We start from the raw sequence: 26,037 nt of genomic DNA, 5'->3' as shown, positions 1-26,037 counted from the left end.
ACTTCAACGCAATTCTTATCAGGAAGGACACGGGCTCAAGCTGCCCTTTCTGTGGCACCCAAAAACCCCCTTCCCCTCCTGCCTTGGTTAAGCTAAGCCTGCTGACTTGGCTAATTTACAGCCTGCTGACTTGGCTGCTTTTAGCAATAAGCCGTAGTGGTTTCAGGCACTTTACTGGTTTGCCAAAGTCTCCCCGTACACCATAGTTAAGTTACTGTGAGTGTTTCAGTGGTGTACATCTGAGCTCTAAAAATTTAATGGGACTTCACATTTGCACAGAGAGAGAAACCATAGCAACAAGGAGATTGGTTTGAATTTTCAACCCAGTGCAGGGAAATTTGGCCACTGTGGCAGTTTCGATGTTTTTTTTATTTATTTACGAATTATTTGTGTGCAAACCGTAGCAGGGCCCATCCTGCTGCCATTGGAGTGAATAGGAATGTCACTACTTATTTCAATGGGAGAAGGATTGCGCAGATACTTTGTAAAATGGTTTAAAGCCCATATCCAGTCCAAGATAGGCTCCAGGCAAGATATTTCACTGAGGTTACAAAGCATTCAGTGAAGCTGTGGCAAGATAGGGCTGGTATACAAAGGTTTTTCTTACATTTCTCCCCTAAGCTTAATCTTAGGCCATTCTGGTACCAGGTCAGTTTCCAGCATAAATTAGAGCAGGGGTTCTTTCTTTTTCTTTCTGAGGCCCCTCCCAACATGCTGTTGAAAACTGCATGGCCCACCAGTGCCACAACAACTGTTTTTCTGCATATAAAAGCCAAGGCCAGCGTTAGTAGGTAGCAAGCAGGGCAATTGCCCGGGTCCGATGCTACAGGGGGCCTCGCAAAGCTAAATTGCTCAGACTTTAGCTTCCGCCCTGGGTGGCGGGGCTCTGGGCCTCCACCTTCAGCCCCATGCAGTGGGGCTTCGGCTTTCTGCCCTGGGCCCCAGCAAGTCTAATGCTGGTCCTGCTTGGCAGACCCCCCTGAAAGCTGCTTGCGGCCCCGCCCTGGACTCCTGCTTGAGAACCACTGAATTAGAGTATCCCGAAGGTTACTCTAATTTATGCTGTTTGGTCAACAACCCTGTCATAAATATAAAGGGAAGGGTAACCACCTTTCTGTATACAGTGCTATAAAATCCCTCCTGGCCAGCTGCAAAACCCTTTCACCTGTAAAGGGTTAAGAAGCTAAGGTAGCCTCGCTGGCACCTGACCCAAAATGACCAATGAGGGGACAAGATACTTTCAAATCTGGAGGGCGGGGGGGAACAAAGGGTTCTGTCTGTCTGTGTGATGCTTTTACTGGGAACAGATCAGGAATGTAAGCCTTGCAACTCCTGTAAAGTTAGTAAGTAATCTAGCTAGAAAATGCGTTAGATTTTCTTGTTTAACGGCTTGTAAAATAAGCTGTGCTGGAGGGAATGTAAATTCCTGTTTTTGTGTCTTTTGGTAATTTAAGGTTTTGCCTAGAGGGATTCTCTATGTTTTGAATCTGATTACCCTGTAAGGTATTTACTACCCTGATTTTACAAAGGTGATTCTTTTACCTTTTCTTTAATTAAAATTCTTCTTTTAAGAACCTGATTGATTTTTCATTGTTCTTAAGATCCAAGGGTTTGGGTCTGTGTTCACCTGTACCAATTGGTGAGGATTATTATCAAGCCTTCCCCAGGAAAGGGGGTGTAAGGCTTGGGGGGATAGTTTGGGGGAAGACGTCTTCAAGTCATCTCTTTCCCTGTTTTTTGTTTAAAACGCTCGGTGGTGGCAGCATACTGTTCAAGGACAAGGCAAAGTTTGTACCTTGGGAAAGTTTTTAACCTAAGCTGGTGAGAATAAGCTTAAGGGGTCTTTCATGCAGGTCCCCACATCTGTACCTTAGAATTCAGAGTGGGGAAGGAACCTTGACAAGCCCCCACTATGTCAGTGATCACAAGGATGTTAACACCTCTGCCGTGTTCCCTTTGTCTCAGCCACACTTTCGACATATGAGCTGCTACACTGTTGGGGGAATCCTCCTGTCGCCTGCTAAGAAGCCTTTAGGGCTGTAGTTTGTGATGCAAGCATAACACAAAGTAGCCCAACTCACCGCAGAATCGGACCATTTCTGTTGGTCCATGGAAACTCGGAGGTTTAGCAGGCAAAGAGCTGGCTCCCTATTCCTGGGGTCAGTGCCCCTCCACAGTAGCTGCAGAATCATGACAGTTTCACTTTTGATGGCTGCTTCAGATCATATCTTTCCCAGGAACACTCAAGCTCATGTAAATGACAGCAGGTATCCTCTGACATTTAAATGCAAAGGCGGGTGCTTTCCTCATGTAAACTGGGAAATATTTTCAAAGGAGCTATGTGGTCCAATGATGTTTCTTTAGCTGTCTTCTGTCAACTAAGGAGATGATGCCGGGGGCCACTGGTCTGGAGAAACCTCATTTTCTGTCCTTCCCACTACTCACCAAAAAGATGACAGGGGAAGGGATGGAGGATAATGGAGGCTGTCCAGAATACAGAGAACAGGGGTGGGCCTGTGGGATTTGTAGGAAAGGTAAAAGGAATAGGCCCAGAATACAGAATTCTTGTGTAAAGTTTGGTGGGGTGTATGATGGTATGTTAGCCTTTCTTCAGTCTGCTGATCTTCCTGCTGTCTCAGAAGGCCATGGATATTTTCTGCAGTAAATAGCCCTAATTTGAGTGAGCCAGTAGTTTTGAATGTCTAGAACACTGAATGGTAGTCAGGAAACCTGGGTGCTATTCCCAGTTCTGCAGGGACTTCCTGTGTGTCCCTGGACAAGTCACTTCACCTCTCTGTGCATCTGTTTATCCTTTGTAAAATGGAAATAGTGATGTTTACTTTTCTATGTAAAACACACTGAGATCTCTGGATGAAGAGTGCTGTGTATGACTATCTTTGCTGCTTGTGATATTTATAAACAAAGTTACACAGATAATCCGTTATTGCTAGTTTACATCCAAAGTGACTATTTTTTTAATTTAAAAAAAAATTGTTTGCGGTGTTGTAGTACCTGTGTTGGTCCCAGGATGTTAGAGAGAGAGAGAAAGAGAAGGTGGATGAGGTCATATTTTTTTATTGGATCAAATTCTGCAGGTGAAAGAGACAAAAACGCGCTATGTCCCATGGGTGAACACTTTTCACAAAACGATCATATCTGACCTCTCAGTCCTCATCTGCAAAGAAAACCTGCACAACACCTTCAAAGGATGAGTTTGGAAACTTAAATTCATAAATTCACCAGGTCCCCTCACCACAGGTGACACCTCTTCCTGGCCACTCTGGGAATTACCTCTTTCCCAGTCCAGAGTCCCCTTCTGCTACTCGCTGCACACCCTGCTGCACTCTCTCGTGCTTTCTGCGACTCAAGGTGCTCCTTCTTCGTGACTTGGCCCTCCAGCCAGGTCTCTATGCATGCTTCCCCCTTCCGAGGTATCAAAGTCAGTTCCTTACTAGCAGTCTTAGTCAGCCTTCTCATTCACTGCCCCGATGGTGCCACTTCCACAGTGGCTGGCAGGGGAACCTGGGGCCACCCTCTAGTCTGGATTCCAGCTCAGGACCCTCTAGTCAGCAACCCAGGTTTGCACTATCCTGAACCTTGCTGCCTTTTTGCCTGAGCCTTTCGTACTCCTTCTGGCTCTGATGCCCCCCTCCCCTCCCCCAGGTTTGCCAGCCCAATCTCTCTCCTCTCAGGGAGTAACTGCAGGCTAATTTCTATAGCCCCAAACACACACCCCTTCTCCCAGGGAGTGACTACAGACTACTTACCTGCAGCCTCTCTCTGCTATCAGCTCTCTGGCTTTGTAGAACCCCATTCCTGTTCCTACACAGATGATCTTCCCTTAATTAGGGCTTTCCCCTTGGCCTTAGTTCCCCCCAGTTTGCAGCCTAATTAAGTGGCTCCTCTGGTCTACATTAACCCCTTCAGGGCAAGTGTGGAGAACACACCTTATCACACTCTGCTAGACACTAAAAATCATGGACTCAGTGAAGACACTGGATTTATGGCTGATTACAAGAATCTGTAACCCACTAACTTTCCTTTGTCATATGACTGCAGAGGTGTTAACTGCCCATTTCACCTTGCAACATGTTAACTGTTTATGCTTAACAGTAGGTTCCACCTTGTATTTACCTATGACATTTTGAGTACCTCTCCTAGACCTGAAGAACAGCTCTCTGTAAGCTCAAAAACTTGTCTCTTTCACCAACAGAAGTTGGTCCAATAAAAGATATTACCTCACCCACCTTGTGTCTCTATTTTTTTTATTAAGACTTTTACAACCCACTTCTAGTACATATAATACACTCTCTAAATGTATACTTTCACAATAGACTGAAACTGCTCCTCTAGAAGCATTTAAGTCTTTTGGATAAATAATAGCCTTTTACAAAATATTCTAAATACACTGTGGAAAAACTCTACAGAGAGCCCTCTTGGTTTGCTGAGTCCATAAATTTTTTTTTTTTTTTTTTTTTTTTTTTTTTAAAGAGCTGCCTAAGTTTTTCCTTCTCTCTCAAGATGCCATAGCCAGTCCAAAGCAACCATCAAAGGCTTTGGGTCAGATAGTGTTCTTTTTATTATCTTTCAGGGACATTTTTGTAATATCAGGGAAGTATACATTATGATGAGTGTCTGGCTGATTCTATCAGATTAATTAATGTTGGTACTTCATTCTTAGGCCACAATCCTTCAAACACTTACGCACATGCTTAAATTTATACACGTAAGTAATCATATTGAGTTAATGGGCAAGTGCTCAAGTGATTGCCAGATTGGGCCCTAAACTCAGACTTTTGTGCTGTGTTTAAATTTAACAGTGAATTCAGCTCAGCCTTGAGTTTCCTTGCTATTGTCAGTTTGTTTCACAACTGTAGTGTAAATGAAATGGTTTTTATATTTAATATCTTAAACTTTATTTGTATCTACTGTAAACTAGCTAGGCAATTTGATTTTGAATTTTCTCTGAATCCAAAATGCTAAGTCAATTGCAGCACAACAGTGAGAAATCCTTTTACTTAAGTATTCTTGTGTGTATCTTCACAGTAAAAATACCAATATTTCAGGCTACAAGGCTTTCCTCATGGTGTCAGGTTTATAGGCAGACACTGATATTTTATTAAGAGAAACAAAGTATACATGTAAGTGCAAGGTAAATGGATATACAATGGTTGATACTCAGTTTTTCTTAAAACGTAACTTGCCAATTGTGAGCTCTCAAACTCCTAGAGGAGGATTTTGAAACTTGTAATATCAAAGAGCACAAATGACTGGAATCCTTGGGGTGGGATTTTCAAAACCACAGAAATAATTTGGGTATTCAATAAGTGACTAAAAATCTCAGCCTTATAGTTTAGTGCTTTTAATCCAGAATCCTGGGCAGCAGTCTACAGACCAAATATCAGGCAGCGTGCTACTCTCTTCTCTGTCGGATGAGTGGTCTTTCTCTCTAGATGTAAGAGCCCCAAAGAGATACTGGTAACCTTGAAATGGATCGTTCCACCTCCACTCATCACTACCCGGATCCCACCACCACCCACCCTCTGTGCACTTGCTTGTGGGAGGACCCTGCAGAACTGATCTTGGTACTCCACAGAAGGTGTGCGCGTCCCATTGAGCTGTGGAGCTTTGTCAGTCCATTCTAAGCAGAGATTCTGCAGAGGTGAAGCTCCAGATCCAGAATAAATATTTCTAGATGACTAATTGCAAATATTTAGTGCTTTATAGCCATTCTTACAACAGAGCACTTTTGATAATTGAAAGTTAAGTGCTTTTTCTGAAAAATGGAAATCTTCATTCCAGTATTCTGATCTACTTAGTGAAGTCACAGCAAGAACTTTGTTCTAAAAATACATTTCTGAAAGTTCCATTTTCCATTATTCTGCAATGGAAAAATTCCAAGGAGTATTAATTGCTTTGTATTAAACAAAACAAACTGCTACACAGCTCTGATGGGCTGCATCAAGAAGACATTATTGGTAGGCCTCTAGGGCCCACTAGCCTCAGAAAGTTCAGTGTGTGCTGACTACACAGCAGGCTAAACTATCTAAGTAGAAAAGTTGAATCATTCTGACATATTACAATTAATGAAATAAATAAATCTGTATGGAGAAATTACCAGGCTGCTCAACTAAAGCAGAGTTGATGTAAATAAAGCTCCCTATTCTTCCACTTCAGCTTGCTGTCCTTGGCCCCAATTCTGCAAAACACTTAAGCATGTGCTAAGTACCATTGAAGTCAGGTGCTTCCTGAATAAGGATTGACTTAAGTACATGCTTAAGTGTTTATCTGAATCCGAGTCCTGGGTCCAGTCCTGTTTCCCTCACACTGGACTCATGGGAGAGAGGACATGCTTTCTGCATTTGGGAGTTTGCTGTGAGGAAGTAAAAACCTCTGTCCTTCCCCCCAAAGACTGGTTCTTCTGAGGGGGCTTTCTTGATTAATAGTGCTATGAGAGGTGACTCCACTGCCTGAGATCCTATTTTTTGAACTAAAAGATATATACCATGTTTAGACATCTACTCAGTACCTAATGCCTGAAGTGGATATTTAGATTGCTAACTACAGATGAACGTGTCCAACTTTAGACACCCAAGTTATTGGGCCCTGTACTATGTCTCTCCAGTCTCTGCTCCTGATATGTTTTGCTCCATCTGTCTCCTCCTCTCTCAGTTATGCTGTGCACTCCTGTTGGGTGTTCCTGTTTTCCCCTGAATAGAGAAGAATGTAGTCATGGAAAATTGTACTTATAAAAATAATGAAACTCCCTTCTATGGCCTTACATGAAATCATGAACTTGATTCTCAGCAGCACTGGTTTTATGCAGTATAACTCTGTTGAAATCAATAGAATTAGATTAGCATAAAATTGATGTAACAGAAAGACTTGCCTCATTTATAAAGTCACAGGTAAATTTAAGTCAGATTTTATTGGGAAAGTAATGAGAATGTTCAATGCTATAAAAAGAGAAGTTAGTTATGTAAGAACAGAAGAATGGCCATACTAGGTCAGACCTCTGGTCCATTTAGCCTAGTGTACTGTCTTTCAACAGTGGCCAGTGCTAGAGGGATCAGAGGGAACAAATAGAACAGCACAATTATCAAATGATCCATGCCCTGTTGTCCATTCCCAGTTTCTGGCACTTAGAAGTATAGGGATACCCAGAGCCTGGCATTGCATCCTGACCATCTTGGCTAGTAACCATTGATGGACCTATCCTCCAGGAACTTACCTAATTCTTTTTTGAACTCAGTTATACTGTTGACCTTCACAACATCCCCTGGCAACAAGTTCCACAGGTTGACTCTGTGTTGTGTGAAGAAATACTTCCTTATGTTTGTTTTAAACCTGCTACCTATTAATTTCATATGTTATGTAAAAGGGTAAATAACAGTTCCCTATTCACTTTCTCCACACCATTCATGATTTTATAGACCTATATCATATCCCCCATTAGTTGTCTCTTTTCTAAGGTGAACAATCCCAGTCTTTTTAAATTCTCCTCATATGGAAGCTGTTCCATACCCCTAATCATTTTTGTTACCCTTCTCTGTACCTTTTTCATTTCTAATATGTATTTTTGAGATAAGGTAACCAGAAATGCATGGCAGTATTTGAGGTGGGGATGTGCCACGGATTTATATAGTGGCATTATGATATTTTCTGTCTTGTTATCCATCCCTTTCCTAATGGTTCCTAATATTGTTAGCTTTTTTGACAGCTGAGGCACATTAAGCAGATGTTTTCAGAGAATTGTCCACAATTACTCAAATATCTCTTTTTAGAGTGGTAACAGCTAATTTAGAACCCATCATTTTGTATATATACTTAGGATTATGTTTTCCAATGTGCATTACTTTGCACTTATCAACATTGAATTTCATGTGTCATTTTGTTGCCCAGTCATCCAGGATTTGAGAGATTCCTTGGTATGTAACAGACAAAGTTAGTAGCCAATCCTGTCTGCTCTCAACCTTTATAATGACACTTAAAATTGTAGTGCCCATGAGTAGAGATGTACAAATTATTTTGCAAAGGTGTAAAAAGTACATTATAATTTTAAATATTCACTTAATTCTAAAAGTGCCTTGCTATCTTATATTTGCACTGAACAGTCCATGAACTTATCTATTTGTTCTGTAGTAATAACATTATAACTGTTATGTTGTTGTTCGCATTTATAAGACATCCATACCAACAGTGCTGGGGCACCTTACTAGGACTAGAAAATAACCAGCTCTCTCCAGAGGAGACCCAAAGTCTCTCCACTTCCTCCTGAGCTGCTTGCTTTGGAGGAATCAGAGCTTGGTAGTACAGTTTCTAGACCAATCATCTGACCCATCCTGTTACTTTAGAAGAAAATTAATTGATGGATTGGGGTTGCACAGTGGAAGCTAGTTACTGCTTACCTGAGCATCAGTTTGGTACATAGTGGTTGCTGTTGTTACAGAGGTGTGTTGCAGGGCATTGTGATCAACATGGCAAATGCACAAGAGGTCATTACTGGGCTTCCCAAACTATGCAGGATGTGTAGAGGGAACCCAAATATCCATTCTGTCCCTCCACACCAAGCCCAGAGGTATATCTGACAAAAAGGGTTATCATGGTGATGCCAGCTTAATGGATCATAGAGTCTTTCCAGCAGAGGTAGACATACTTGCACTAGCTCTGATTGAGCTAGTGCAGGGGTAGGCAACCTATGGCACGCATGCCAAAGGCGGAACGCAAGCTGATTTTCAATGCCTCTCACACTGCCCAGGTCCTGGCTACCGGTCCAGGGGGCTCTGCATTTTAATTTAATTTTAAATGAAGCTTCTTAAACATTTTTAAAACCTTATTTACTTTACATACAACAATAGTTTAGTTATATATTAAAGACTTATAGAAAGAGACCTTCTAAAAATGTTAAAATGTATTACTGGCATGCAAAACCTTAAATTAGAGTGAATAAATGAAGACTAGGCACCCCACTTCTGAAAGGTTGCCGGCCCCTGAGCTAGTGCACTAAATATAGTGCCCTCGCGACAGTGGCGAGGGCGGCAGTACAGCTAGCCACCGCAAGTACGATCCCATTCAAGACCCTAGGTACTTAGCCCGTCCTGCTGCAGCTACACTTCTATTTTTAGCATACTAGCTTGAACAGAGGTATATCTATCCAACCTGGAAACTACACCTCCAGCTCCAGTGTAGTCATATCCAGGGTAGCTGATCTCTATATGTGTACACAGGCAGGCCAGACACAGTGTATGATGCAAACATTTTTTATAAACTCCAGGCTTTTCAGGAGCGGACACATCTGTGCTGCTGCTATCCAACAACGTTTATATTAATGGAATCTTCATCCCCACATGTATTCTCGGTGAGCCTGTATATCCACTGCTGCCCGAATTAAGAAGCTATATCTCAACTCACTGTTGTCAACTCTCGTGATTTTATCATGAGTCTCACAATATTTGGTGTTTTTCTTTAAGACCCAGCTCCTGGAGTTATGAGAAGCTCAGCTTTTTTTTTTTTATGAAAGTTTCTAGCCCTCATGGTTGCAGAGAAAAGCTTGAAAACATGACCTGAGTGCACCCTAAAGGCCCTCAAACAGAAGGTAAATAAAAAGAATCCAAAGTGTTTTATTTATTATTATTATTATTAATCTCATGTTTTTAAGCCAACCTCATGATTTTTGAACACTTGGGTTTGGCAGTGCTACCAACTACCCAAACTAGGACAATTCAACTACCAACTTGGTGGGTGTATTATGATGATGTATTATGGATTTGGAAGGTTAAGTGCAAAGGGGCAGGTGACAATGGCAAAGAATCACGAAAAGTTGCTTTCTTCAAACATTGAACAAGAATCTTCATTAGAATAAGAAAAACAGCATAATCCCAAAAGATTCTCTCTTCTTTGCTATGTAGCTTCTTCCTAGACTCTTCCTCCAGGCTATCCTGCCTGGCTTCCTGCTACACGTAAAGAAACAGTGCACATATCCTCGCACAGAGGGACTGCTGACATGCAGTTACAGTACAGGGTCTCTGAATGTCTGCCTGTTGCTTTCTGTACAATGTTTGTGGGAGCCTGACCGAGTGTTCAATAAACAATGGAGGTTTTAGGCCTTGCCACAAATTAGGCACAGCTGGACAGACAAACATCGTCACCTGAACCTGTGACTTTAGTCAGTGCTGCTTGTATTAGCTCGGTGAACCAAATGAGAGTTGCTGTGGGCACATATTTTGCCAGTGCAGGGGAATGAGGTTGGATGATGCTGAAATAAGAAGGATTAAATGTTGGCAACTGCTGCTATTAAATATAACCATGTTTCCTTTGGTGGTGGCTTTTTTTGTTGTTTGCTTTTTTACCTTTTGTTGCAGATATGCTTTTATACATTAGCTGTATGGCATAGTGAAATGATACTGTATTGAGAATAACCTAAAGTATGCCTGTTGGACTCAACACAAATCCTGTAAATCAAATTGATTAAGTATTCTAATATGCAGGCCAGACACAACCGGTGGCCAGTGCAACCTAACAAAACATTACCAAAAAAATGTACAGACTTTCAGGACAAGAAATGCATGTTCTGGGAATTCCCGTTCTCTTTTTCCCTGCTCTTTAGTAAGGTGGATTGCCGTGGAAATGCATTGCTGGGAGCCAACAGGACACTAATAATTACGTGTCATTGTTCTTTGAAGGTGAGATGGTATATGCTGAACCACTGCAATAGCTTCTTTGAGATAATGGTGCTTGTGGCCTTTGCCCTTGCATTTGTTCTTTCAGGACTTGCCTCTGCAGACTCCTAGCTTGGTGGTGACGGATTTATTCCCTCATTAATTCTCTGTCCTCTTGCCTAAATCAAAAATACTTTCTCCTTTCTGCACGTAAACGTTATAGCAGAATCCCCTTGCCACACCCCTCTGCAGGTCAAGAAAGAGAATTTCTCTTGGTTTCCCATTTCCTTCCCCAGAGATAGCACTTGTGATACCAGATGCCCAGCACCTCTTCTGCCCTGTGATGGATTTGGTGCAGTAGTTGTCGGTCAGCTAGTGGGCTAACTAATCAGCCTGTGCACTAAAGTACACTCTCCAGCTACAGGATTCCAATCCTCCTTTCTTCAGAGGTTCTCTTTTATTTCTTCAAAATAACACAAGTTCTGTATATCAAACTGTCCTTCCCTCCTCTTGACTCAGGTTCCTCCAGAAGATTCTGTTTACTCCCTCTGCAGGATCACACTCCACAGGCCATCTGTCTGGGAGTTAAGGCGAGTCTCCCTGCTTCTGCAGGCTATCTGCCTGAGTGTCATACACAAACCAGGTTCTTTCCCCTGACCCAGGGTCTCCTGCAAGAGCCTCTCTACTCTGTGTAGCTCTCTGGTTCAACTGAGCTACTTGTAGGTTTTTTGTGAGGTCCAGGTGATCTTCAAGCTTTCACCTCATCCGTAGCCTCACAGCATCAGCTGGGAGGCAGCTAATTTATCACAGGAGGGCTGGACCTAACTCTCTTTAAGGAGCCAGCCAGCCTACGACATGATCACTGAAATGAGAAAGTTAGCACATTAAGTAGTGGCACATTCAATCCTCAAAATACCAAGAAATATGATACAGTGTTGGTTTCAAATTCCACTTTCTTCTTATAAAGCGCTTTGTTTTGGCGATTCTAAATTGTAAAGACACAAGACAACACTATCCCAAAAAGAAAGTGGGGAACAAAGTTTGGGGTGGGGGGACAAATGGTGGAGTGTCATTCAAGGAGACTAACAAAAATTACTTATTGCAGACAAGGAGGAGCCTTGACAGACCCTGGGGGCCCAGTAAGGGAAAGGAAGGCCCCGTTCAAGAAAGTTTTAGACAAAACTGATGTTTGCTAATTCTTAGTCATGGATGATAGCTGAGAACACACTCTGAAGCTAGAGAGGCATAGTGAATATCTATGGGGATACCCAGAAATTAACATTTTCACCAAATTTGATTGTCAAGTTAGAGCACTTAGAGATTATTCCAGAGGTCAGGGGGAAATTATGGCTCATATAAACTCTCTCTGCTAAATTGAACATTCTGGTTGGCAGCCAGGGAGTTGGACAGAGCATTATACCTCCCATTTTACGTGTGTTTGATAGAGATTAGTTTGCTATCAAATAATGAGTCTGCCTGTACTTCATATAGAGCTAGTAGAATTATTTTTCATGAACAATGTAGAAACTTTTTGCAAATACCTTTCCCTGAAATTTCAAGTTCTCAAAAAATTTCAGTTATTCAGTAAGCTTGTAAAAAATAGAAAAAAGAAAAAGGTTTTGATGGAATTTCAGAAATTCTCAATCCACTTTAGTTGCATGCCAATTTAGTTTCATTAAATAAAAAAGGCAAAATGAAATGTGACTGCCCCTGGATAAAAGAAGATTGCTAAATAGTTCCCCTAGCCCAGCATGTGTATCAGCAGATACAATGTGGTGTACATGCTGCCCAACGTGTAGCTTATTGCAATAAAATTCTCTTGGTTTGACATTGTCCATATTTCAGGGCACAGTGGCTAGATGCAAAGTATGGAAAACAAATAAAATAAAAAGTCAAACAGAAAAGGTACTCTTGGGAATAATGTTGTGTTGGGAAGGAGATGGAGGTGATAACAAGCCTTCTCTATCTTCTATGGAATCTCAGTTTCAAAAATTGTATTTTTCTCTCAAATGCAGCTTTAAAAATAAATCAAGCATTATTAGTAACGGCTTTTCTAACTTAAGTCCTCAGATGGTCACAAAACAAGACCAAACTAGCTAGAGACATAAAGGGTAGCAAGAAAACATTCTACAAATACATTAGAAACAAGAGGAAGACCATGGACACGGTAGGCCCGTTACTCAATGAGGTGGGGAAAATAATAACAGAAAATGTGGAAATGTCAGAGGTGCTTAATGACTTCTTTGTTTCGGTTTTCACCAAGAAGGTTGGTGGTGATTGGACGTCTAACATAGTGAATGCCAGTGAAAATGAGGTAGGATCAGAAGAGGCTAAAATAGGGAAAGAACAAGTTAAAAATTACTTGGACAAATTAGATGTCTTCAAGTCACCAGGGCCTGATGAAATGCATCCTAGAATACTCAAGGAGCTGACTGAGGAGATATCTGAGCCATCAGCGATTAGACTGGAGAGATTCCAGAAGACTGGAAAAGGGCAGATATAGCGCCCATCTATAAAAAGGGAAATAAGAACGTAAGGAAATATGGACAACCCAGGGAATTACAGACCAGTCATCTTAACTTCTGTACCTGGAAAGATAATGGAACAAATAAGTAAGCAATCAATTTGCAAACATCTAGACGATAAGGGGATAAGTAACAGTCAACATGGATTTGTTAAAAACAAATCATGTCAAACCAACCTGATAGCTTTCTTTGACAGGGTAACAAGCCTTGTGGATGCGGGGAAATGGTAGACGTGGTATATCTTGACTTTAGTAAAGCTTCTGATACTGTCTTCCCTGACCTTCTCATAAACAAACTAGGGAAATGCAACCTAGATGGAGCTACTATAAGGTGAGTGAAAAAAATGTTTGGAAAATCGTTCCCAGAGAGTAGTTATCAGTGATTCACAGTCATGCTGGAAGGGTATAACGAGTGGGGTCCCACATGGATCAGTTCTGGGTCTGGTTCTGTTCAATATGTTCATTGATGATTAAGGGCTTGTCTACACTGGCACTTTACAGCACTGCAACTTTCTCGATCAGGGGTGTGAAAAAAACACCCCCTGAGCGCTGCAAGTTTCAGAGCTGTAAAGTGCCAGTGTAGACAGTTCACCAGCACTGGGAGCCACGCTAAATATGAGTCATAAAACTGTTGCAAAAAAAACAAATATCCTTCTGGGATGTATTAGCAGGAGTGTTGTAAGCAAGACATGAGAAGTAAATCTTCCGCTCTACTCCGCGCTGATTAGGCCTCAACTGCAGTATTGTGTCCAGTGCTGGGCACTACATTTCAAGAAGGATGTGGACAAATTGGAGAGAATGTAGAGAAGAGTGACAAAAATGATTAAAGGTCTAGAAAACATGACCTATGAGGGAAGATTGAAAAAAAAATGGGTTTGTTTAGTCTGGAAAAGAGAAGACTGAGAGGGGACACAATAACAGTTTTCAAGTATGCAAAAGGTGGTTACAAGGAGGAGGAAGAAAAAATGTTTTTCTTAATCTCTGAGGATAGGACAAGAAGCAATGCGCTTAAATTGCCGCAAGGGCAGTTTAGGTTGGACATTAGGGAAAACTTCCAAACTGTCAGGGTGGTTAAGCACTGGAATAAATTGCCTAAGGAGGTTGTGGAATCTCCATCATTGGAGATTTTAAGAGCAGGTTAGACAAATACCTGTCAAGAATGGTCTAGATAATACTTAGTCTTGCTACAAGTGCGGGGGACTGGACTAGATGACCTCTCGAGGTCCCTTCCAGTTCTGTGATTCTATGGTGGACTCAGAGCTGCGCTGGCCCTAAATCATATTAGGCTTTCTGCAAACATCAAAACATGAGCCTTCACACCTGGAACAAGAGACTCAACGGAAGGAGGGAATGGGACCAAAGTCACAAGATCCAGAGCTTGCCACTTGGTTCTGAGGACTGAAAAAAAGTGTTACTTTTGTATTCTATTTTATTGTATCATAGAATGAGCATGGTTTTTGAAATGCTACAAGCTTAGGAAAGCTTGTTTACCGGGGGGGGGGGGTTTATACAGTTATTGTTCTTTTTAATTTCCATAGTGAAGAGTTCCTAGATGTTCGAGTTGGAAGGGACCTCTTGTGGTTGAGATGTGTGAACAATATGTTGTCTGATGAATTGTTTAGGATTTTTGCTAGGTTTTATCTGTTAATGTATTTTGAGGGGGTTAACTTGTCATTTTAAGAAAAAAGCAACACTCTGGAGAGGAAACAATGAGGGAAGCAGGTATGAGAGTCAGCAACTGGTTCTAAGTGAGAAAGAGCTACGAATTCTCAAAATGACTAGATAATTTTTAGCTTTCTAAATGTGTGTTTTGAGTGGAAAGCTGTAATGTGGAAACTGAATGCTGCTTTAGTTTTTAATCTGGTGTAAACTGGGTAGATTTGAAGAAGCTAAACATTTTCCTTTAAGGATCATAGTTAATGGGATTTCTCACTGAGTACTTTTAAAAGATTTTGTTGTGATAAACTTGTGTGCTGGTTACTCTGGTGGACAGCAGAGATTGTGCTTTGGCTCACCCTTGCACTCCTGGAATAGAACACTGCAACTTCTATATTTTTGTCTTGTTAAATTTACACTGATTATTTGGATGGATATACAGATGGTGCTGTAGCTCACCCACAGTAAAATATAATTAAAACCCCTTTCCCAGGAAACATCATCACTGCCACCCACCAATTTAACAAATGGGAAACCTGATTGGATCCACTAGGTGCCAGATGGCTTTAAAGAAAATGGGGTGTATATACATGGGGTAGGCCCTTCTTCCACTGGATGCTCCGTTGCCTGTTCACCAGCTAGAGAGACATGAGCTGACTGGCTCTTGCTTCCTACAATAATTTATTTAAACCCTGGCCTGGGATTTATCAGGCCTCTGATCCAATTTGTAGTTGAACCCAACCTGTCTCCCTATATTTATATAATTTAGGAATTGGGTTTTTTTAAGTTGCTGAGGGTCTGACTGATCACCTGTTTAAGGGGTCAGGAAGGAATGTTTCCAATTGGGGCCAGATTAACTAAGACTAGTGGGTTTTTACACCTTCCTTATAGATGATGGAGAGACAGTTGGATTAAACAGGTATAAAATGTAGGAATTTAATGTGAGGAATTCTAAGAGTGTTAGTTCATCCCAATTTGCAGCAGGTGTGTCCAGATTAGAGATACAGGATTTCACTGGTGGACCCCAGGTCTATGGAATGAGGAATACTTGAAGTCATTGCAGACCGGGGACCTCTTTGGTACCTTCTGTCCCCTTCATACTGGGGAAGTGTAGGGGATTCAGCATAGCAAGATGAATCCTTGGGGCAGGCAGTGGAGAGTCTACCCTGAGTTATGAGCTTTATGATAGATGCCCTGTAAACCCAGCAATGGACCCTCCTGAAATACCTGATATGAGATAGGGCAGAGAGTGCCCCTCTCCAATGTTAAATTTTCATATAAATTGTGGCCTGCCATTTAAAATTGATCCCTGTGTCTGTCTCTTGAGGAATGAGAAACTCCCTCTCTGGGGCCCTGACCTCACCTGAACTCAAAGCTGTTTTTTGAAAACAACTTGTTCACAGCAGTATTATTATAAATGTCTTAATTTAAACCCTCAGAACTCATTTTGTATTGAAAATGAATGTTTGTACATCCAAATTTCTTAAAAACTACATACCACTTACTTCAGATGGCCTGCATCACATCAACCATTTTTCTTCATTAAGGCACGTCTGAAAGAGACTCATTATTAGGTAAAAACCCTTTTGTTCTTTCTCTGTAAGTAATTTTAATCAAAACTATGCTTTGTAACTTTAGCTACAGCAAAACATTTCAGAGTCAGAAAAAGGAATAACCCATGTACCAGTGTGCTGCCATTCCTGCCATAGTCACTGAAAGCATACTCCTCCCTAAATAGAAGAGTCCAAATAGAGCTATGAGGGGTAGAAATAGATTCACTTTTATTCCAGAGGGCAATTGGATGCTCCTTAGCAGGACGGTAGAAGAATTATTTTTAAGTGTTTCCTTTTGATTTAAACAGGTGGCTTGATCATGCTATGTGGAGTTCATGTGCAGTTGACTGATTCATGGCTACCAATTTAAAAATATTAAATTTCCTACAAGTATTATGGACAAAGTGTGAAGCTCATCTCTGATGTCTGAATTAAGTTGCATTTTTTAGAAGGAGCAATACCCATCAACCTCCGCTTCCTCCAAATTGTACTTTCAACACATTAGTTTTAATTCATGAGAGGAGTCCCAGGGTGGGGTATTTTTATTTGCTGTATGTACAATAGTGGATTTCCAAAGTTTACATTCTTCTTTTAAAAACAACTTGCTGTACTAATATAGCACTGCATAGAGTGAAGTCAGTGGCAAAACTCCCATTACTTTCAATGGTGGACGATTGGGTCCCTATTATCTGAATACTCTTAAAGAAGTATTTTCATTGTCCTCATAGTTTTGCACTTCTACAGCACCTTCCATCACTTTACAAATATTAGTGAATTAAGCCTCATCTCACCCCTTAGGTAAGTACTGTCTGTTTCCTTTTGCAGTTGTGAAAACTGAGACACAGAGAGATAGATTTGCCTAAGGTCACATCAAAGGCTGTGGCAGAGCTGGGATAGAGGCTACTAGGTTTGAAATTCTGGCTTCCTGGAAGTAAATTGCAAAACTCGGCCCCAGATCTTCTGACTGACAGTCCTGTTCTTTAACTATAAGACCATGTTCCATAAAGTGGCATGCTGAGGCGGGGGGCGTTGAAGCATGTCTATGAAAACAAAACTATTTAGCCAAGGGTTCCTCTGTGTACCTTTTCTAATCTTAGAGATGTTTGAATTAGAGCTCTTCCCACCCTCAAGTCAAATTAATTTTCTGCTTGATTCTTCAGTGAAATTATAAATACTATGTTTTATATTGTGGTGTGGATATAACTGGTGCCCCAAATTTAGCATTATTACTTCACTGTATCTGATGAAAATGTTGTATAAGGGAGAATATCCTTCTTCTAATCCAAATTTCACTGATGGCTTGCAAAGGTGGCAAGGAAAATTATGAAAATACTTGAAAGGTTAAAAGGTTTATGTTTACATGTGACAGATGGGAAATAACAGTAATAACATTTGGTCTGGTCCTGCAGTCCTTGTAGTAAATGGATGTTTTCCCTAAATAAGGACTACAGGATTGGACCCACATCATAACTCTGTTTTTAAATAGACAAGATTTTATTTCTAATGTTTCAGTCACATGCAGAAGCATTACATTATTTTTTTTCTTCTGTTTATGAAGCCTCTGCCTCCTTGCCATGACTCTACGGAATCTATGGAGGTGTTCAAACAGCACTGCCAAATAGCAGAAGAATATCATGAGGTCAAAAAGGAAATTGCACTGCTGGAAGAAAGAAAGTAAGTAACTTTTCTCCAAAGAAACCTCAGTATTTACTTATACATTCAAAGGAAAAGAAGTGTAATTTGCATGAAGAAAAACTTTCATAGTTATTTTAAAATTACTACAGAACCATTCACATGGAATATGATTTCCAAGCTAGTGAAGGAAAAGTGGAAAATGCTGCCAGAAGTAGGTATTAAAGAAAAATGGTATTTTTGTTTGAGTAAACAATCTAAAAGCGTAAAAGTTTGAGTGAGGAAGCTAACATTCAAGATCTTGATCCATAGAAATCCTTCATAATCTAGGCCAGAAGGTCTTTGTGACCCTATTCCCCTGCCTGGGGAAACTGCAATTGGACAGAGCAAGCCGTGTCTCTGCCCTAAGGTTTGGTCATGACCAGGATGAGAGCAGAACTTTAACTGTTCAGGGCTCTCAATTATGCAACTGTCCATTGAAGGACATCAACCAGAATCCCTTTATTGGCTGCTTTCAGGACACTGTATGGCCTTATTCACACAGACTTGCACCAGTTTAAACTGGTGCAATCCCCTGCATAGACACCCTTATTTCAGTGTTAGGACTGATTTAGTTCTGTGTAGCTTAAATTTGTTTTTAATGAACTTTAGTTAAACCTCTGCAAAGACAGTGGGGACCCTTTGATTTGTAATTTAAAATCATACCTTAAATTAAACTATTGCAACCTTGCATGTAGACAAGCCTTCTGGAAGACCCATTTATTATGGCAGATCTACCTTTGATCATTTTTTTTGGTCCCTCTCTGTCCAGTTGTTTTGTGTTGCGTTTCCTGACTCCTCTTCTTTTTCTGTTTTCTTTAGCCTGGTGGGGTGGTTTGCCTGAGTTACATTACGTTTATTCTCTTGCCTGGCCTTTCTGATCCAGTTGATGGTTTGTTCTCATTGGCTCCATCCTTTTTATAGTAATGGTTTGCATTGACTTTACAGCATGGTGCTCAGTTGTTCATCACCACAATTATATAAACAGATTAAACAAAACATTTTGATGCTAATTGGATTCTTCCAAGGTGTAGTTAATGTTGACAACCAGAATGATTCATCATTTTCAGTGAAGAGTGAAAGAGTGAGAATAATTCAGTTGAAAAGAATACTCTAATAGATCCTAAATCTACTATACTTTCCATTTCTGTTCTATGGTATTTGGGTTTTATTTTAACAAAAGGCTAGCCATCCCACAGAAAAAGCCCTTTTTGTTGTAGCTGTGTTTCACCAAGCCTTAGATTGGGGTGGAGTGACAGATAAAAAGCTAATTCAAGAGTACATCCTTCAGCAAACCATTAATTCTGACGCTATGGGACTTTGGATTTTTCTCAGTGCAACAAAAGCATAATTTTCTGCCTCAGATATCCCAACTCAGGATATTCCTTTTGAGGTTATGTAAGAAGGTGAGGTCTGAGCAGAGATTCAACTGTAAAAAATGTTAAGATTTTAAGCCCCAGACCTGCAAGTGGGTCCAGATGGGTGAACACCTGGCCTTCTTGCAGAATCCCACAGAAGTCAGTTAGAGCCTGTAAGGATGCAGGTATCTGCCAGCAAAGGGGCAATCACAGGTCTGGGGCCTCAGTTATTACCTGAACAAACTTCCTACTAGCAGGGATTTTTCTATTAATTCCAATGATTTTTGCAGCAATTTCTTATTTTTTCCTCCTGCATTAAGTCATACAGATATTTTATTGTGTGACAGATATGACTGCTAGCTGAGGCCAGCTGAGAGAGCTATGATATCAAGGATACATTCCAGAATGTGGTTTTTTATGCACTGTTAGAGCCCATAGTTTGATCTTTAAGAATTGTTTTCAGAACAAATTATAATTTCTGTTTTGAGACAAATTGGTTTTTGTGCCTGGCTGAGGTAGGGACTGTTTGGCATTAGTAGTTGGTCAGGATGTACCACCAATGTCAGTATATTGAAAGTATATGTTGGGTAGGAAAAGCCATATTCTTTGTACTAAAGGTGGAGAATGGACCAAATGTCATGGAAAATCCAACAAATCTTGCCATGATTTAAAAGATTATTGAATTTGGGATCCTAAAACTGTAACAGACAGATTTTTAAAACTGACCACCTAAGTTGCACAAGCATAACCTGCCAAATACAAATATGCGTGTGTAAAATAAATGTCTGCATGTCCAAATATATGGTTGTGTGTGCAAATTTGGATATATGCATTTACTGGGATTTGAGCCACCAGTTGTGAAGGTTTGGTCCAGAAGTTGAATGGAACCGATTTATTGTGAGTAGATCTAAAACAAGGAAAAGAATTCAAAATTAAAATTAATAACATAATATGTAACTGCTAACAATGTATTTTTGTAACTTTAGCTGGGAAGAAATTGAGACTATTTATCTGTTCCACCTCAGATATTAGTCAGTCCAAAATTTTCAAACTTGTCTAAACTTGGTTGTTCACACTTGTCTAAACTTGGTTGTCTAAAGTCAGTTACATAAATCCATATTTAGCACCCAAATTATTTCAATGGGAGCCATTGATGCTTGGCACCTCTGAAAATCCAAGTCAGATATTTATATATCAAATTATGGATTTAAGTGCCTAACTTTAGGTACCCAGGTTTAAAAAGGCAGCCTTATTTTTTAACTTTTTTTTTTTTTTTTTTTTTTTTACAGAAAGCTGAGATTAATGTTTTATTACAAGTGATACATACCTGAATGAGCTACACACATTTTCAAGCAAAACACACTTGAGACTTTTAGATTTTTCCTTAATAAAAATCTTTTAAAATAGTTTACTGCATAAGATAGAATGAAATTTGTCTTTTGGGTGCAGAGTTATGTATATACAGATACTATGACAATAGGCACATAAAATATGTTTAGTTCTGGAGAATGCCAAATGCATACACAAAAGTATATCCAAGCAAGAGTGTCTATGTAATTTCTTTCTGGACTATTGTTATAAGCCTTCTAATGATATACATGATACCTAGATACCATGGTGGCGGGTGCATTAGAAATGCCTGGACAGATAAGGATGTCAGTCCAGCACCTTTTACCAGCTCTCAATTCATTTAATCTAAAAAAGAAGAAGGAGAAAAAGATTTTTGGCCTATTGACTAATTTTTTGGATAGTACAATACTGTTCTAGACAGAAACAGTTTGAAAGTTACAGGGAACAAGATATAAGTGGGGGTATTTGCTGAAATTTAATAGACTAGAGTGGATCACACCGGCTGAGATGAAATGGGATATTAAATATTCCATAAATTAGAAGAAAGGGATGTTTTGTCTCTTCTAAAAAGAAGTAGGCTGGAGTGAAAAGTCTGTCTGAATGACAGAAGTTCAAAAATGGAGTCTTTTCTGAGCTTTCTGAAACTTCACCAGTTTAGGGACTACTGCAGATGTCCCAAGTTTACTACAAAATATTATCAAATTTTAACCTACATTTATGGAAATGTAGATTCATAATAGTGTAATATGCCAGGCAAATACAATCCTTGCTTGTAAATATTGAATACAATGAACTGATAAATACATAAATGATTTCTCCCTTTTATTTTGAACAAATAGTAACTTGTGCAATATTCTTCTTCCACTCAGTTCACATTTTTACTGGAAGTAAAGAGATCTTATGTTAGATGGCTACCCTGCCAGCATTCTTAACTTCCTCTCCACAGATTAGCTTACCTGTGGAATGCAGAGGTCAAACACATACTGCCAGGAAGCCTGATGATACAAAACTCTGTGTTCAAAATATTGAACAAGATGATATCTGCTCTAAACAGAATACTCCGCATTGTTACTTCTAAGAAAATATCCGCAGACCAGTAAAGATCATATGGTAAATTAGCGCCATTGCACAGATCAGAATTTATCAAGGAGGGAACTTAATCACAATCATAAGCATAAATAGATGTCAGTGCCACAAGCACATTTGAATAACTACAGCTGAAAAGGGTTATTTTATAAAATGCTTTCTTCATAACTTTGTTTACATACCAAAGTGACTGATGCCTTACAAATATGGAAGATAAATAATGTGTAATTTGTCTCTCTTGTCTTCTCCTCTTTCCAAGTACCTAGAGCAAATGCAGGGCAGTTAACAATCTTGGTTTTCACTTTTGTCCTGCATGCTAGCCTCCCAGCCAGTGCTAAGAAGTTAGCACCAGTTGGTGTGTCTCTTTTGGCCTCCTGTTGCTTTAGGGGCCCTCTCCTGGCTGCCTTCTCTTCCTGCCATCAGAGCCTCTTCCTTTGCAATGTGCTGTTCACTACAGAATGCAGAGGGAGGCAGGAGCACAAAGTTATAAAGGGAGGTGGTGAATTGGATTAAAACTAACTGCTGTACTCCACAGCAGGAGCCTTTTTGCCCCATTTTCTTTGTGGGTGGGGCAGATAGTAAGAGCACAAACCATGGTACGTGTGGGAGCAATGAACGCAGTTACCTCATGAGGAAGAGGGAATGAGAGAGATGGATAGGATGAGGGGAATCAAAAAATGAGAATTATGGGGTAGAACAAAGGACAAGACTGGGAGGAGACATTCTGTAAATGGGCACAACTCTGACTTCATTTGAATTCTGCCCATTTACACCAGCAGAGAATTTGTTCTGATATGTAGGACAAGGGACAAATTCAGCCTGAAATGGAAGAAGAGATAGAAAAAGAAGAAAGGGGTGTGGAGGCAAGAATATACCACACTTAGATCAGTGAATGTAATTTAATTTATGTTCCTGTAACTTATTATATTTCCATGACAGATGTGTTAGATCTCTAATTTTGGGTGAAAGGGATAGGATGGCTGGTTATTTTGGGCACTTATTATATTACTATTACTAGCTAATGACCGTGGATTATGCAGTTAAATATTAGAGTTGTCTTGGTTGCTAGCTACGTTTTGTATTATTAGCTCTGGCCAGTTTTATCTTTTTCCTCCCCCAAACAATTCTAACATATGTCTGGAGTAAATGTGGTCTAGGATTGTTCCTTTTCTATGCCATGGATACCTTTTCCCTTCCTTTCCTCTATATGTATTGTAGTAGACCCCGAGTTGAGAGTATGTTTATGCCCTGACTTACACATTAGTTCACTCTCTCTTTTTCTACCACCCCACCGCACCCCCGTCCCCACCAAAAAAAAAAAGAAAAAGAAAAAAGGCTCCCTGGTTACACAAACCTTTCATGTGGTACAAGCATTCAGATGAACCGGAGATGGGGGATTTCCATGCTTCTATTAGTGTTCATCCTCATCGCTGCTAAACCACCCTTGACATAGATGGCTTATTACTGGCACATTAAGAGACTTCAGAGAAGCAATACTTAACAACTATTTCAAAAACAGCTTGCCTGGGGAACATAGGAATTCCCATATTGGATCAGTTTAGTAGTCCATGTAATCCAGTTTTCTGGCCAGGACCGGCTGCTTCAGAGGAAGAAACTCTGCAAGAAGGTATTTATGGGATAATCTGTCCTTAGGGAAAGTTTCCTTCTAATTTCTCATAGTTAGAGGAGGGTGTATGCGCCAAAGTATCCAGGTTTATATCCCTCCCACAGATCTTGATTATTTTTTTTTAAAAATTGCTATTATAAATTCTGGATATTCTTAGTAGCCATGTGAGGATTTGCCTACACTGCAATAAAACACTTGCACCTGGCCTGTGTCAGCTGTGTCAGCAAGTTCTGGGACCCACCAACCTTAATATCTACACTGCAATTTTATAGTCCCGCAGCCCCAGCCTGAGTCAGCTGACACAGGTCAGCTGCAGGTGGTATATTGTAGTGTGGACATACTCTAAATGTCTGCTCCTCTTAGTCTCAGTGATGACAGTGTGTTGCACAGGCTAACTGTGTGTTGTGTGTTACTGTTTTTTTTTTAAATCTATTTTCTTTGATTAGTTTTGCATGTCACCTTTCAATTTCGTTTAATGTTTTCTTATCCTTGTAATACAAGAGGGGGAGAATAGAAGCCCTTGAATTATCTTCTCTATGCTGTTCTTTAACTTGTATGCTTTTATCATGGCCCCACTTATTCATCCCCTTTAAGATAGAGTCCCAAACTTTTCACTCTTTCCTCATAAGAGAGTTTTCCTGCCCCTAATCATCTCTGAACCCCTTCGTACTTCAGTCTCCTTTTTAAAATGGGGTGACCAGTACTGCAGTGTTTCAGATGAGGCCACACTATTGATTTATAGAATGGCAATATAATTTTCATATTAATTTCCATCCTATTCCTTATGCATCCTAACATCTTGTTTGCTTTCTTTGACAGCTGTTGCACATTGAGCAGAGGACTTCATTGATACCTGTGAATGTTCCTAAAAATGCTGTGTAACACAAACTCACCAACCTCCTATTCTGCAGATTGCTCAGTTTACCCACTGTAGGCCTTACTCTCCACTGACTTGTACCTTGTGTAGTTATTTGCACTTGTGCAAAAAGGTTGTAAAACACTACCATATCAGAGTGGTACACTGGCTTCATTTAATCCGAAAAGACACTTCAGCTTGTCCTGCCATGCTGATCAGTGCTCAGATGTGCTAGGACTACGCAGTTGAAGCATGCTGTAAGTGGCACGACCACAGGCTCTGTCTTTATATCTTAAAAACCAGATTGTTACTGGTCCTTGTTCGAATATTCTTCCCAAGCAGGAGCCAGCTCATTGCAATCCCTGCACTCTCCTAGTTCCACCTGAGATGAGAACATGGGCAGTGTCCCCACCTTCCCCCCCCAAACTGCAAGCCTCAGGCTGGTGCAGAATTTGCCCCTCACGTGTGACCCTGTTGGCCTGACTGGAGCTGCCCCCCTCTCCCCCCCCCCCCAAAAAAAATATATAAAAATCAAACTACGCCTATGGGTCAGAGCAGCCCCAAAATGTTGAATGAGGAGGGGTAGGGCTGTGGCCCTGCCAGCAGCCAGCAGACATGCATGCTACATCTTCTTAAGGGGTGGCACATGCCCCTGTAAATGACATATCCAGAGGCATAATCTTTCCTCATTCTCACACAGGAGTGGGGGGCGAGGAGCGGCTATGCACCGCTCCCATGAAGGGGCAATGCCTACAAGGTACATTCCACCCTAGTATATGTTGGTTTTTTATTTGTTCTAAATGAGCTAGCAGAATTTGCTTGTATTTATTATTTATTCAGAATGAGTGAAATAAAAAGGCACCTCTGCTCGCCACAAAAAGAGCCTGTACTGTACAACAGCAGGGGGTGAAAATCATTTCATTGAGGCTCTGCCAGTTTCTTTAATTTGTCTTTTTGCTACTGTAAGACTTGCATTTCATTACATTTTTACCATGTAAACCATGCTTTTCACAGAAAAAACAAAGTGAACATCGAAAAAGGACGTTACAGATTCCCTCATAGCCTCAAGTGTCTTAGCAACATGTTAGAAAATGCTTTATCAATTATGTTAATTTTTAACCACAGTGTAGCTGCTAAAAGAAAACACAGATTACAGAATGCTAGCGCTGTTTATTAAGCATCCATAACTAAGGCTAGATGGTGCAAGAGCTTATTGTGGTATCCTTCAAACTCTGAAAGCTTAGTTCAAATCCAGGGTTAGGTCATAAGCAAAAATTAGTAAGTGGTCTCAGCCTTTTGTGGGCATTGTAAACTACACCATTCATAACATTTAGCAGTTCCCTGGTATTCTAATCTTAGGCCTTTGTAACAGGCTGATAGTGTTTGCCTGAAACATTACCCCACTCTGTTAACAGGTGTTGATACTGACAATAAAAGAATAAGTAAGTTCTGCTGACTCAGAGGCAGGCGATACTTTATACTACCTGAATATAAGAGAGGTGCAATTGGCTTTCTAGGAAAGAGGATCTAAGGTGTGGGCTGAGCAGTGAGGGAAGGAGCATTAGACACAAACCGTTTGTGGAGAAGGTTTGAGGTGATCTTGATTATCTGGGTTTTTTTATTACTGATTATTTAATAAAGCCAAACCCAGGAAGGAGTTATACTCTATGGGCTCTGTCTGTAGAGCAAGTTGGGAAA

At 40.4% G+C, this 26,037-nt stretch overlaps 1 protein-coding gene across 8 annotated transcripts in view; it reads left to right on the top strand.

Moving 5' to 3' along the window:
- MAP3K7CL (MAP3K7 C-terminal like) overlaps nt 1-26,037 on the top strand; it is a 115,769-nt gene that overhangs the window by 46,948 nt on the left and 42,784 nt on the right. For 7 of the 8 annotated variants that reach the window (XM_043538310.1, XM_043538312.1, XM_027832866.3 and 4 more), the window contains one exon: nt 17,950-18,065. In XM_043538310.1, coding sequence (XP_043394245.1) covers nt 17,950-18,065 — 116 coding nt within the window. Of the gene's footprint in view, nt 1-9,532; nt 9,596-17,949; nt 18,066-26,037 lie in introns of those variants that run through there. The other variant, XM_037905434.2, reaches the window with a different exon arrangement.

The sequence above is a fragment of the Chelonia mydas genome, chromosome 1, assembly GCF_015237465.2.
Source record: "Chelonia mydas isolate rCheMyd1 chromosome 1, rCheMyd1.pri.v2, whole genome shotgun sequence".
NCBI classification, from domain to species: domain Eukaryota; kingdom Metazoa; phylum Chordata; order Testudines; family Cheloniidae; genus Chelonia; species Chelonia mydas.
Note: the sequence above shows the minus strand (reverse complement) of the source record. Positions and strands in the feature narration are given on the sequence as shown.